The following is a 13,478-nucleotide window of genomic DNA, read 5'->3' as shown; positions in this document are numbered from 1 at the left end:
GGGAATCAAAATACTGTAGCCCTTTCCATCATCCTGGACCTTCCACGTATAATATCAAAAACTAAAACAGAATAACATTTAAAAAAAAGACAAACAAGTTGACAACAGATACTACATGGTGGCGCACCATCACCATGAAAAAATAAAATAAAGTCAAATGCAAACGAGACAAGTAACAAAGAGAAGTAAAAAAATTTATTGCAGTATTTGCTCCGCCAGAAGTGCTGGGGATTCCTTTTCGTTATCTCTTGGGTGACCTAATACATCAAAATCTAAATTTACAAAAAAACTCCCCTGCATGTAGGCCACATATACTGCATGCTTCGCTTTCAACCGAATAAATTATATCCAAGAGACTCCATTGTACAGCATGGGTAAACAAAAGGGAATAAAACAAAATAAAAAGTTAAAAGTTTTAAAAGTAGCTTCCCTGGAAACTAAGCTAAAGAAATCCATCCGGTGCTAGGTTAAACTCCAAGAACACTTTATTAAGAACATTAACAGACTAATTTTCAACATTCACTTTGTTTATTTTTTTAAACAGAATTTTTGTCAGCGATATAAACATTTTTGTCTTTTTTTTTTTGTTAAACTATGATACAGTGGGAAAATCAAACAACCGAGTTTGCTGCACAACAGCGAAGGAGCTCCCACACAATGTTTTCCAAACATTTCCTTCTTGTGTTTTTTCTGTTTAACTTAAACATATCCTGGATCCAGATTAAATGTTCATCACAGACCAAAAGTTCACAATACTTGCTCTCTATCTCGTGCTTACATTTCATGTTTTGCGTGTCTGTAGTATGTTTGTATTTTCTGTATTAGAAAAACGTTGGTTCCTCATAATAGAGTTTGGCTGCAAAGAGTTTGTCTGTCTGAGAGTAACCGTATAGTCGATTAGGAAGTTCCGTCCTTGGCTGAGTACAGTGACCGTAAAGTCTGCACCACTCTGTTCGTCAGCTTGTGTGCACTCGTCAAGGGTATTTTCTTGTAAATAATGTCCGACTCCTTGATAGTGTCCACCCAAGGCACAGTTTTGCGTCCGTCCCGTTTCTTCGCCTCAGCCCAGACTCCAGAGTAGGACCCAGCCATCCAGTGCACCCTGTAGCCTGTGTTGGTCTTCTGGATGACGCGGGCGATCTGTGGCCGGTCCTTGTACTTGGGGCAGCAGAGGGCGATGACGTCCATGGAACCTACCGTCTCGTTCATGTGACCTGATGCCTCCGCAGAGTCACCGTGCTTCCTGGATCTTCGTGATGACTGGGGAAAGAAACAGCATTGTTACTACAACGTCCAGCTAACTACTGCACCGAGGGCAGTGAGAGCAGATACAGTGCCTTCAGAAAGTATTCACACCCCTTGACGATTTCCACATTTTGTTGTGTTACAGTCTGAATTTAAAATGGATTCAAATTAGATTTGTTGTCACTGGCCTACACACAATACCCCATAATGTCAAAGTGAAATTGTGTTAATTAGATTATTATTATTTATTTTTTTACGAATGAATAACAACTGAAAAGCTGAAATGTCTTGAGTCAGTAAGTATTCAACCCCTTTGTTATGGATAGCCTAAATAAGTTCAGGAGTAAACATTTGCTTGCCAAATCACATAAATTGAATGACTACCTCATCTCTGTACCCGACACATACAATTATCTGTAAGGTCCCTCAGTTGAGCAGTGAATTTCAAAACACAGATTCAACCACAAAGACCAGGGAGGTTTTCCAATGCCTCGCAAAGGGCACCCATTGGTAAATGCGTAAAAAATTAAATAAAAAAAACATTGAATATCCCTTTGACCATGGTGAAGTTATTAATTACACTTTGGATGGTGTATCAATACACCCAGTCAGGAAGGAAACAGTTCAGGGATTTCCCCATGAGGCCAATGGTGACATTAAAACAGTTACAGAGTTTAATGGCTGTGATATGAGAAAACTGAGGATGAATCAACATTGTAGTTACTCCACAACACTAACCTAATTGACAGAGTTAAACAAAGGAATGCTGTAGATATAATAACAATTATTCCAAAACATGCATCCTGTTTGCCACAAGGCACTAAAGTAATACTGCAAAACTTTTGGCAAAGCAATTAACTTTTTGTCCTGAATACAAAGTGTTATTGGATTTGCCCCAAACATACAACACATTACTGAGTGTGTACCACTCTACATATTTTCAAGCATAGTGGTGGCTGCATCATGTTATGGGTATGCTTGTAATCGTTAAGGACTGGGGAGATTTTCAGGATACTAAAGAAACGGAATGGGTCTAAGCACAGGCACAATCATAGAGGAAAACCTGGTTCAGTCTGCTTTCCACCAGACACTGACAATAACCAAAAATACAAGGCCAAATCTACACTGGAATTGCTTACCAAGAAGATAGTCTATATTCCTGAGTGGCTGAGTTACAGTTTTGACTTAAATCTACATGAAAATATATGGTAAGACCTGAAAATGGTTGTCAAGCAATGCTCAACAACCAATTTGACAGAGCTTGAAGAATTTTGAAAATAATAATGGGAAAATGTTACACAATGCAGGTGTGGAAAGCTCTTAGAGACTTACCCAGAAAGACTCACAGCTGTAATCGCTGCCAAAGGTGCTTCTACAAAGTATTGAGTCTTATGTAAATTAGATATTTCTGTATTTAATTTTCAACAAACATGTTTCCACTTTGTCATTATGGGGTGTTGTGTGTAGATGGGTGAGAAAAAAAATGTATTTAATCAATTTTGAATTCAGGCTGTAACAACAAAACGTGGAATAAGTCAAGAAGTATGAATACTTTCTGAAGGCACTGTAGGTTTCAGTAGCCAACATGGCAGTCATCAGTCTTCTAAAAAGTCATTAACAGGGACAATAACAGCTGTAAGACAGCTGCAATAGGCTGCTTGGGGCTCACCCCTGGGGTTTTCTCGTCTCCGTCGCTCTCATCGTCGTCCGTCTCTATAGGAGCCTGGTGGTGGTTCTTGTGGTCCTGGTGGCTGGACCCTCCCAGCAGTGAAGTGATGGCTTTGTTTCTGGCGTTAGCGCTGGCCGACGCCTCACCTTCCTCATCCTCCTCATCAGGGTCCAAGTGCTCCATCAGTAACTTGAACTGAGAGAGACAAGAATAGTAACCAGTCTACTGCGCTCAGAGACAACACTAGTTCACCTTACTGCAGGGATCATCAACTAGGTTCAGCTGTGGGCCGATTCTTTCTTGAGCGGATGGTCGGGGGGCCGGAACATAATTACATATAATTTGGAGACTGCAAATTGACCGCAAGAAGCCCAAACAGATCATGTTTGACTAAAACATAATAATTTCAAACCTTGCTTACATTTTATATGATCACATGTCTATTATGCGTAGGAATACTTGAGAACAGATTCCATAAATTAAAATCACTTGGAGCTGATTTCCTGGTGTTTTTACAGTCTTATGTCCAACAATAAAACATTTAAAAAATTGGGAGGGTTTAGAAAACTTTGGGGGCCAAATAAAACAACCCGCAGGCCGCCAGTTGGCGAACCCTGCCTTACTGCATAAACCTTTTACACACTACAAAAATAAACGCCATCTGGGTCAATTCCGTTTCAATTCAGGAAGTAAACAAATTCAAAACAAATTCAAATTCAATTTTCCAAAACTCCATTATTTCCTTTATATGACCCAAAACAAAACAACTCAAGAGACTTTCAGAAAAAAGGAAGAGTGAGTGTGATCTCTTACATCTAGGTACTGTTTGACGATCCTCCTCTTGATGTCGTAGGTCAGTTCAACGTTGGCCAAGTCAGAGGTTAAAAAGTCCAAAGTCTGGCGTGGGCTGAAGTGCACATGACTCTTCCTGTTTACAGCCTTCTCGTACACCTTGGCCGATTCCGTCGGAGAGTACTTCTGGATTTTACTACAGTGGGCGGATGAAGAGGTTAAGTTTAGGTTATTTCTTCATTAACTGAGAAATTGGCATGGCAACATAAAAAGACAGAATACATATCAGTATCATATTCTGATCTTCCTAGTTCGGTCTTGTCCAGTGAGACGGTAAGGTGAGATGTTATGTAGTGACGTACCTGTCTGAGAAGCCATAGAGGTTCTTTAGGTGCTGCTTGAGAACCAACAGCAGAAGGATACCCTGCGAGGCATTGGCAAAGTCCAACAGGGGGATGGGGTTGTCAGGCAGACGCTGCATCACCTTGTCCAAGTCCTCCATCTCCAGGTCAGAGTCAGAGTCAGACTCCACGTGGGCCTGGGCCCGGTGTTTGGGCTTCTTGGGCCTGTGGACCACCTCATCGTCCTCGTCACTGCTGTTGGAGCGGCTGCTGTGACGCTCCTCGTTCTCTTCCTCAGAGTTATCCTCCTCCGAGTGGTACTTCCTCTCTTTCTGCTTCTTCTCCCGCCGCCTCGGCTCTTTGAGAAGGGACTGCAGAGAGGACAGAGGAGTGAGTCAGTCATTCACAACCAAACAAAAGCTAATGTTGGGGATTATTATAGAGTATAAAACCCACTATAGCTTGTATGTCTTTAAAAGTCACATTATAGGTAGTGTTTTTACAAACCAGTCCACGTGTGGCTGTGTGTGATCTTGTGTGTATGACCTACCTCCTTGAAGGACTGCAGCAGGTTGCTGCCGGACACCGACAGGGTGATGTCTATGTGGTGCATGATGAACAGGGGCTCCTCCTGGCTCTGGTAGGGGAAACAGGCCAGGTTGTCTGCTATGTACAGGAGCATGTTTACCTCTATCTTCTGCAGGGGGGAAAAGTCACAATAACAACCATTACCTTCACCAAACTCTTACTTTGGTCTATCTGTTCATTCTGTCTATGTTATATATAATTCAGATTCTTCTCAATGTGTATCTAGGGGAAGGAGGGACTCACCGAGCTGTCATCAAACAGGTTGAGCAGTGAGATGAGGAAGGCTCGTCGGTGCTGCCGGTTGGATCGGACCATAGAGAAGAGGTGGGCGCAGAGGGCCGAGGTGGTCTCGTCCTGCCGGTAGCCACGGATCACCGTACCCTTAGCTGACCAGATAGCTTGCTGTACCTGGTAGGACATCTTCATCCCCGCCACGGCCTTCATCTGGACACACAACCAAACACAATGCGTTATATACATTGACAACATACAGTAGATGATCACACTACCAGCCTGTTGAGAGGCCAGGGCGCTCTTTCTACCCTGAGACCGGCCCACAGACACTCACATGGATGAAGCCGGTGTACTTCTTATCAATCTCCACCAACTGCTGATCAGCCTTGTTCCTCATGGTGGGCTCTGGGTCCGTTCCCATGGCAATCAGATAGGGCACACACTGAAAAAGAAGATGGATCACCAGCAGTTACAAAACTGTTGATAACAGTGATGCTTTTCGCCATTATAAATCACACATGTATTTTTTACATGGCCAGAGTTTAGGAATGATTTGTCTGAGAAGAGTAGCCCAATGGTATGCTGTATGGGTTTCTGAAGTGTTATGTACCTGCACAGGATGGATGAGGCCCTGGTTGAGGGTCAGGGCGATGACGTTGAGGGCAAAGTGTCGTACGTTGGACAGTGTGTGGAAGAAGGCCTCCAGCACCTGCTTCAGGTACAGCTGCATGATGGAGCTGCTCATGCCTGACGAGATGTCCCCCATCTCCTTCAGGTCCTCCTGCTTCGACAGCTTCTTCCCTGCAGACGCACAAAGACGAGAACCATTAGGAACCCTGAGCCTGGTTCAGCCGTATGGAAACTAGCCACTAGACATCATGGAGGCATGCCCTAACTAACACACCCAATATCCTGTGCCCCATTCTAACACTTTATTATATTGCTGTGCTTGTGTGTTTTCTTTAACCTGTTGTGAATAAATTAACTTTTGCTTGGGCCACCAATATGAACATGTATGCAGTCTATTTTGTAAGTCACTTTGGATAAGGAAATGGCATATATAAGATTGAATAGACGCAGAGGTGAGACTCACACTGTTGGTCGGCCTCCTGCATGCGAGAATCCTCCTCCTGCAGGTATGTCTGCAGGTTCTTCAGCACCTGGATCTTCAGGTTGACAGAGCTCTTCCTGTCCGACAAGATGCCGTTGTAAAGACTCTTCACATCCTGCATGAACATCAGCCCTGGGTACTGGATGAACTGGAAGCCTGGAGAACGGAGAGAGGGGGATGAGGTGTAAGAGAGAAGGAAAAAGATATCAGCCCAAGCACTGAGGAACCAGGGGAACAAAAGCCATTGGTGGTGGATGACAGAAGTTTGTTAGAACAACTAGTGGTCTGTGCTAGGGTGAAGTAAGGTTAGCGTTTACCTAGACCAATGATGGCCTTGGTCTGAACTTCCTCATCTTCATGTTTGGTGAAGTACAGCAGAAGTTCCATCACTTTGTCCTTTATCACAACCTGAAGGGAAAAAGCAACAGTGACTGACAATACATCAAGTATTCAGGTCTTTAAACATCCCCAACAATACAAAAATATATCTCCCTTCTATTTCCGGGCCCTACCTTGCTGGGGCCCTTGAACTCCTCCTGGTCAAAGTCAAAGTGGCGACAGAGCGCCCCCACAGTGAACAGCGAGCGCAGCAAGGCCGGTTTATTAGCAGCCAGAACAGGGTTGTTGCAATCCTCTGAGTGCTGGGTCTTCAGCTTGGTCAGGGCACCATAGTAACGGTTGAAACAAGCCCAAACAAACTTGTAGTTGTGAGTGACCCGGTTCACGACAGCTCCAAGACAGCTCACACAGTGTTGCACAACCTGTGAAAAAAAAAGATGACAGAATAACTAAAAACCGGTCCTTCACATTTGATTGGTCCCTTCACGGTTATTTTAGTATTGAACTTGGCTACAAGCTGAAGCTTTTACTAGAGATGTACCGTCATGCCGTATTTGATGGTGAGCTTCATCAGGTCTTCCTCTATGGTGGTGAGGAAGGTCTCAGAGGGGTGCTCCATCAGAGGGATCACCAGCTCCAGGATCTTGGCCACGTTACAGATCACCATGAAGTCACTCTGGGTCTGGAAACAAGATCAAATTCATATTGATACAGTCACAGAGATTTCTAATGTGAGACAAAGCTTGACCTGTTGGTCATGTTGTTGTATAAAACGTGTACTGACAATAATCAACCACTAGATGGCCCTAGAGCGCTATGTAAAAACCAAGTGGCTACTTTTTGCTTGAACTTTCTTACACCGGTCTCAATGTTTCAACATATTGAGGAGAGGTTTGTGTGGGTCCTTACATTGCACTTGGTGGTGAGGTAAGGCTGCATGGTCATGGCATGTTTGACCATCAGCTGGGCTCGATTCTTACTGAACAGGAAGAGGGTGGTGATGCAGGACACCAGACGATTGGAGTTCACCCCCTTGTTCTCGATATCTGCAACAGAAACACAGATCCTTCCTTCAGTCTCAACTGGACTTTCTATCATATCATAATCAACAGTACATTGATGTGTCAGGATATATGGCGATTCGCAATCTAAACCATTGCAATCTAAACTGTGAGTGACCTCCATACCAGCAAGAGACTCTTCGTATTTGAGGATGTGTTCCACTAGATTGTCCACCAGCTGAACGCAGGCCTTTCTGGCTGGTTTATAGGAAGCATCTTCCTCCGTCTTCAGCAGCTAAGTAAGGGGGAGGTTGTGAGGTGAGGCACACAACGTAAATCTTTCTGGAACTTGTTCGTAACAGCTCTCACAAGAGAAAAGTGATATGAACAAGTCACAGTAGACCTAGAGTAAACAGCATAACTTCCCCCTGTGCTTAAAACTTACCACGACCACAAATAAATGGGACCTCAATGAACCTGAGCCAATGCGAAAAAAGTTCTGAATGTGACTCGAGGCCAACTACCGCCACGTAAACACACTCCGACAACTGGAAATACTCACGTTTTGAAGCAGCTGCTCAAACCAGTCATAGCCTGTATCTTTGCATGCAGACACCTAGGAAAGATGATGTCATCAGGTCAAGACATGTTGAACAGGTAACCCTCAAAATACAGACTGAGATGTACATTGGAAAGTTACTTGACAGTTTTGTACTCAGCTTTGAGCCCTGGAACTCACCACGTCTGTGATGTTCAGGATTTTACGGGTCATGGCGTCTTTATCGTGATTGGGTGTAGGGGTGAACCAGAGTTTCTGGAAGGTCTCATTCACAAGTTTCTGAAAAAGCAAGTGGAGCAAACGTTGAAATTCGCACACGAATTTGCACACGACGACAGGTAACGTTCTGCAGCCCTGTGAAGTATCCACCTACAAATGAAACGCGGACATTTATTACAGACGCAGACCGATACACACCTTGATGCCCTCCTCGTCGTTGACCCTGCGGATCATCTTGACACACATCTCCGTGATCTTGTTGAAAGTGGGTTGCTCCAGACAGATGTCTCTTAAGATCTTGATCACCCTCTTCCTCACACTGATACCCGTGTCCTAGAAACAAGAGGGGTGCAAAGAGTTCAGATGGGAATGCAACATCCACCATATCTTTACACATTTTCACTCCAGGGCTACCTCTGCCTTACAAGCGATCATTATATATATTATCGAAAATAAATTAAACATTAAATAAATAATGTCATATTAACAAAATTACAATCTGAGTTACTTTTGTTGAGTAGAGGAGGAATGATAGCTGTTCAAATGCATTGTGTTTACATTTGAGAAGCCTGCAGTTCTCCAGCAGAGCCCTGGGTGGCAGTGTGGAGAAATTAATATTACCTTAGGTGAACTTTTACACTTGGAATGAACTCTCAGCTAGAGGTGGGAAGTGTCATCGGCCCAGTTCCATTTCTCACTACTCTGTCTCAGCTGATGCTTTCTCATTCTCCTAGAAAGGGCTCTGAGCCATGTTATCCTCTCTAACAGCTTGTTTGCGCATTGCTCAAAGAGTTGCACTTCACAGCTGTGTTTAGGGTGTCACGCTGTGACTCTGTATCTGTGCATAAAGATGTGTGATAACCTGCTTGCTCAGGTGTGTATTATGGTGCGTGTGTGTTCGTTACCAGTATTCTCTCGATCAGCATGTCGTAGTACTGCTCTGTGAGCTGGGGTCTGCTCAGCACAAAGCGTCCCAGCAGCTCCACTGCAGCCTCGCGAACACTGGTGGAGTTGTCCATCAGACGACCATGGACCCCGCGCTGCATGTCCAACTGATGAGAGGAGAGGATGAGGAGACACTTATGCACAGACAAACATACATATATATACACACACACACACACACACACACGCTGGGGGGAAAAAAGTAATTGATCCCCTGCTGATTTTGTACGTTTGCCCACTTACAAAGAAATGATCAGTCTATAATTTTAATAGTAGGTTTATTTGAACAGTGAGAGACAGAATAACAACAAAAAAATGTAGAAAAACGCATGTCAAAAATGTTATAAAATGATTTGCATTTTAATGAGGGAAATAAGTATTTGACCCCTCTGCAAAACATGACTTAGTACTTGGTGGCAAAACCCTTGTTGGCAATCACAGAGGTAAGACGTTTCTTGTAGTTGGCCACCAGGTTTGCACACATCTCAGGAGGGATTTTGTCCCACTCCTCTTTGCAGATCTTCTCCAAGTCATTAAGGTTTCGAGGCTGACGTTTGGCAACTCGAACCTTCAGCTCCCTCCACAGATTTTCTATGGGATTAAGGTCTGGCGACTGGCTAGGCCACTCCAGGACCTTAATGTGCTTCTTCTTGAGCCACTCCTTTGTTGCCTTGGCCGTGTGTTTTGGGTCATTGTCATGCTGGAATACCCATCCACGACCCATTTTCAATGCCCTGGCTGAGGGAAGGAGGTTCTCACCCAAGATTTGACGGTACATGGCCCCGTCCATCGTCCCTTTGATGCGGTGAAGTTGTCCTGTCCCCATAGCAGAAAAACACCCCCAAAGCATAATGTTTCCACCTCCATGTTTGACGGTGGAGATGGTGTTCTTGGGGTCATAGGCAGCATTCCTCCTCCTCCAAACACAGCGAGTTGAGTTGATGTCAAAGAGCTCCATTTTGGTCTTATCTGACCACAACACTTTCACCAGTTGTCCTCTGAGTCATTCAGATGTTCATTGGCAAAGTTCCGACGGGCATGTATATGTATTCTTGAGCAGGGGAACCTTGCGGGCGCTGCAGGATTTCAGTCCTTCACGGCGTAGTGTGTTACCAATTATTTTCTTGGTGACTATGGTCCCAGCTGCCTTGAGATCATTGACAAGATCCTCCCGTGTAGTTCTGGGCTGATTCCTCACCGTTCTCATGATCATTGCAACTCCACGAGGTGAGATCTTGCATGGAGCCCCAGGCCGAGGGATATTGACAGTTCTTTTGTGTTTCTTCCATTTGCGAATAATCACACCAAATGTTGTCACCTTCTCACCAAGCTGCTTGGCGATGGTCTTGTAGCCCATTCCAGCCTTGTGTAGGTCTACAATCCTGTCCCTGACATCCTTGGAGAGCTCTTTGGTCTTGGCCATAATGGAGAGTTTGGAATCTGATTGGTTGATTGCTTCTGTGGACAGGTGTCATTTTTACAGGTAACAAGCTGCGGTTAGGAGCACTCCCTTTAAGAGTGTGCTCCTAATCTCAGCTCGTTACCTGTATAAAAGACACCTGGGAGCCAGAAATCTTTCTGATTGAGAGGGGGTCAAATACTTATTTCCCTCATTAAAATGCAAATCAATTTATAACATTTCTGATATGTGTTTTTCTGGATATTTTTGCTGTTATTCTGTCTCTCACTGTTCAAATAAACCTACCATTCAAATTATAGACTGATCCTATCTTTGTCAGTGGGCAAACGTACAAAATCAGCACACACACACACACACACACACACACACACACACACACAGGCTCGCAAAAGTATTCACCACCTTGACATTTTTCCTATTTTGTTGCTTTACAACATGGAATTAAAATTGATTTTTTTTTAGGCGGGGGGGGTCGTAATCATTTGATTTACACAACATGCCTACGACTTTGAAGATGCAAAATATTTTTTCTTGTGAAACAAACAAGAAATATGACAAAAAAACATAAAACTTGAGCATGCATAACTATTCACCCTCCCAAAGTCAATACTTTGTGGAGCCACCTTTTGCAGCAATTACTGCTGCAAGTCTCTTGGGGTATGTCTCTATAAGCTTGGCACAAATAGCCACTGGGATTTTTGCCCATTCTTCAAGGCAAAACTGCTCCAGCTCCTTCAAGTTGGATGGGTTCCGCTGGTGTACAGCAATCTTTAAGTTATACCACAGATTCTCAATTGGATTGAGCTCAGGCCATTCCAAGACATTCAAATGTTTCCCCTTAAAACATTCGAGTGTTGCTTTAGCAGTAAGCTTAGGGTCATTGTCCTGCTGGAAGGTGAACCTCCGTCCCAGTCTCAAATCTCTTGAAGACTGGAACACATTTCCCTTAAGAATTTCCCTTAAATTCTGACCAGTTTCCCAGTCCCTGTCGATGAAAAACATCCCCTTAGCATGATGCTGCCACCACATGCTTTACTGTGACATAGTGTTTTCCTTGATGGCCAAAAAGCTCAATTTTAGTGTCATCTGACCAGAGTACCCCTTCTTCCATATGTTTGGGGAGTCTCCCACATGCCTTTTGGCGAACACCAAACATGTTTTCTTATTTTTTTCTTTAAGAAATGGCTTTTTTTCTGACCACTCTTCCGTAAAGCCCAGCTCTGTGGAGCTTACAGCTTAAAGTGGTCCTATGGACAGATATTCCAATCTAAGCTGTGGAGTTTTGCAGCTCCTTCAGGGTTATCTTTGGACTCTTTGTTGCCTCTCTGATTAATGCCCTCCTTGCCTGGTCCTTGAGTTTTGGTGGGCGGCTCTCTCTTGGCAGGTTTGTTGTGGTGCCATATTCTTTACATTTTTTAAATAATGGATTTAATGGTACTCTGTGGGATGTTCAAAGTCTCTGATATTTTTTTAGAACCTAACCCTGATCTGTACTTCTCCACAACTTTGTCCATGACCTGTTTGGAGAGCTTCTTGGTCTTCATGGTGCCGCCCCTTGCTTAGTGGTGTTGCAGACTCTGAGGCCATTCAGAACAAGTGTATATATACACTGAGATAATGTGACAGAACGTGTGACACTTAGATTGCACACAGGTGGACTTTATTTAATTAATTCTGTGACTTCTGAAGGTAATTGGTTGCACCAGATCTTATTTAGGAGCTTCATAGCAAAGGGGGTGAATACATATGCACGCACCACTTTACCGTTTTTAATTTTTTCAGAATGATTTGAAACAAGTTATTTTTTTCATTTCACTTCAACAATTTGGACTATTTTGTGTATGTCCATTACAGGAAATCCAAATATAAATCCATTTGAATTACAGGTTGTAATGCAACAAAATAGGAAAAACGCCAAGGGGGATGAATACTTTTGCAAGGCACTGCAGGTGGATCAGTTTTCGTGTTGGGTAGAGCAGACTCACCCTGGCTAGAATACTGGGGTCTACAGCCACCACCTCAGACAAACACTTCATGGCTTTAGTTCTGACAGCTATGGCACTCTCCCCCAGCACTCTCAGGATCTGTTTGAGAGGAGAGAGAGGGAACAGAGATCCATTCTTTACAAACCATACACAAAGCACCAAGTTTACCATACGCTGGTTCACAACACGCAGGAATTAAACAAAATCCACCCTCTTACCTGTGTTAAATAAATATCGAAGCTCTGCGCGAACGGCCTCATAGAGGCCAAATATCTGACAATCAGGCAGGAGTCATCATAGTCCACAGTGTCAGAGTTCATCCTGTGGGGGAAAAGAGAGACAGGCCAACATTGAGGATGAGCCACATTTACACTTGAGTCATTTAGCAGACACTCTTACCCAGAGTGACTTACAGGACAAATTAGGGTTAAGTGCCTTGCTCAAGTGCTCATCGACAGGTTTTTCACGTAGTCGGCAAAGGGACGCGACCCAGCAATCTTCCCGGTTACTGAGTGGGACAGCGAGGGTTGAGTCCTACCTCAGTGTGCTGAACTGCGAGGGCGCGGTCTTGATGATGTTGCGGAGGTACTTCTTGCGGGCCTCAGCTCTCTGCATGATCTCGCCGGTGCTCTCGATGTCCTTGGCGTGGTGCTGGCCTTCAGAAGAGTCCTCGTCCCCTCGCTGGTTCTGAGACTTCATGGCTTTTTCTGTCTCTGTCAAAGTGTCCCTGAACCACTGAGCTATGTAGAACTTCCTGGCAAACTGAGGAGCAGCAGCGGAAATTAAGAGTTACACCTCTCATCTGATATGTAAGTAACGAGCAGTTATTACTACAGTATGTGCATTAAACACACTCACAACTAGAGATGGATCCGTCTCTGCATTCTCATCCATGTAATCCAGCAGGGCTTTCTGTAGCTGCTGGGTCTCATCATTGCCTTGGGTCTGGGTTGGAAATACAGCAAGAATATTGAGGTTGAGGTTGAGCATTGTCATGGTCAACCTAAAATGTGTGTGTGTTCAGATTGTT

At 44.0% G+C, this 13,478-nt stretch overlaps 1 protein-coding gene across 4 annotated transcripts in view; it reads right to left on the bottom strand.

Moving 5' to 3' along the window:
- Positions 1-173: 173 nt before the first annotated feature.
- The window catches only part of LOC115159352 (nipped-B-like protein), a 49,507-nt gene continuing 36,202 nt past the window's right edge, over positions 174-13,478 (bottom strand). For all 4 annotated transcript variants that reach the window (XM_029708961.1, XM_029708960.1, XM_029708962.1 and 1 more), the window contains 22 exons: positions 13,307-13,393; positions 12,987-13,210; positions 12,667-12,769; positions 12,449-12,547; positions 9,004-9,150; positions 8,297-8,431; positions 8,060-8,158; positions 7,883-7,936; positions 7,507-7,615; positions 7,229-7,365; positions 6,861-7,001; positions 6,493-6,741; positions 6,298-6,388; positions 5,963-6,136; positions 5,480-5,670; positions 5,204-5,311; positions 4,879-5,079; positions 4,598-4,744; positions 4,069-4,418; positions 3,728-3,902; positions 2,915-3,109; positions 174-1,260 (listed from right to left, as the gene is read on the bottom strand). In XM_029708961.1, the coding sequence (XP_029564821.1) occupies positions 898-1,260; positions 2,915-3,109; positions 3,728-3,902; positions 4,069-4,418; positions 4,598-4,744; positions 4,879-5,079; positions 5,204-5,311; positions 5,480-5,670; positions 5,963-6,136; positions 6,298-6,388; positions 6,493-6,741; positions 6,861-7,001; positions 7,229-7,365; positions 7,507-7,615; positions 7,883-7,936; positions 8,060-8,158; positions 8,297-8,431; positions 9,004-9,150; positions 12,449-12,547; positions 12,667-12,769; positions 12,987-13,210; positions 13,307-13,393 (3,579 nt within the window). In that variant the 3' untranslated portion in view covers positions 174-897. The remainder of the gene's footprint in view (positions 1,261-2,914; positions 3,110-3,727; positions 3,903-4,068; positions 4,419-4,597; positions 4,745-4,878; positions 5,080-5,203; positions 5,312-5,479; positions 5,671-5,962; positions 6,137-6,297; positions 6,389-6,492; positions 6,742-6,860; positions 7,002-7,228; positions 7,366-7,506; positions 7,616-7,882; positions 7,937-8,059; positions 8,159-8,296; positions 8,432-9,003; positions 9,151-12,448; positions 12,548-12,666; positions 12,770-12,986; positions 13,211-13,306; positions 13,394-13,478) is intronic.

The sequence above is a fragment of the Salmo trutta genome, chromosome 23 (genome assembly GCF_901001165.1).
Source record: "Salmo trutta chromosome 23, fSalTru1.1, whole genome shotgun sequence".
Lineage (NCBI taxonomy): Eukaryota > Metazoa > Chordata > Actinopteri > Salmoniformes > Salmonidae > Salmo > Salmo trutta.
The sequence above is the reverse complement of the archived record's forward strand: the minus strand, read 5'-3'. Positions and strand labels throughout refer to the sequence as shown.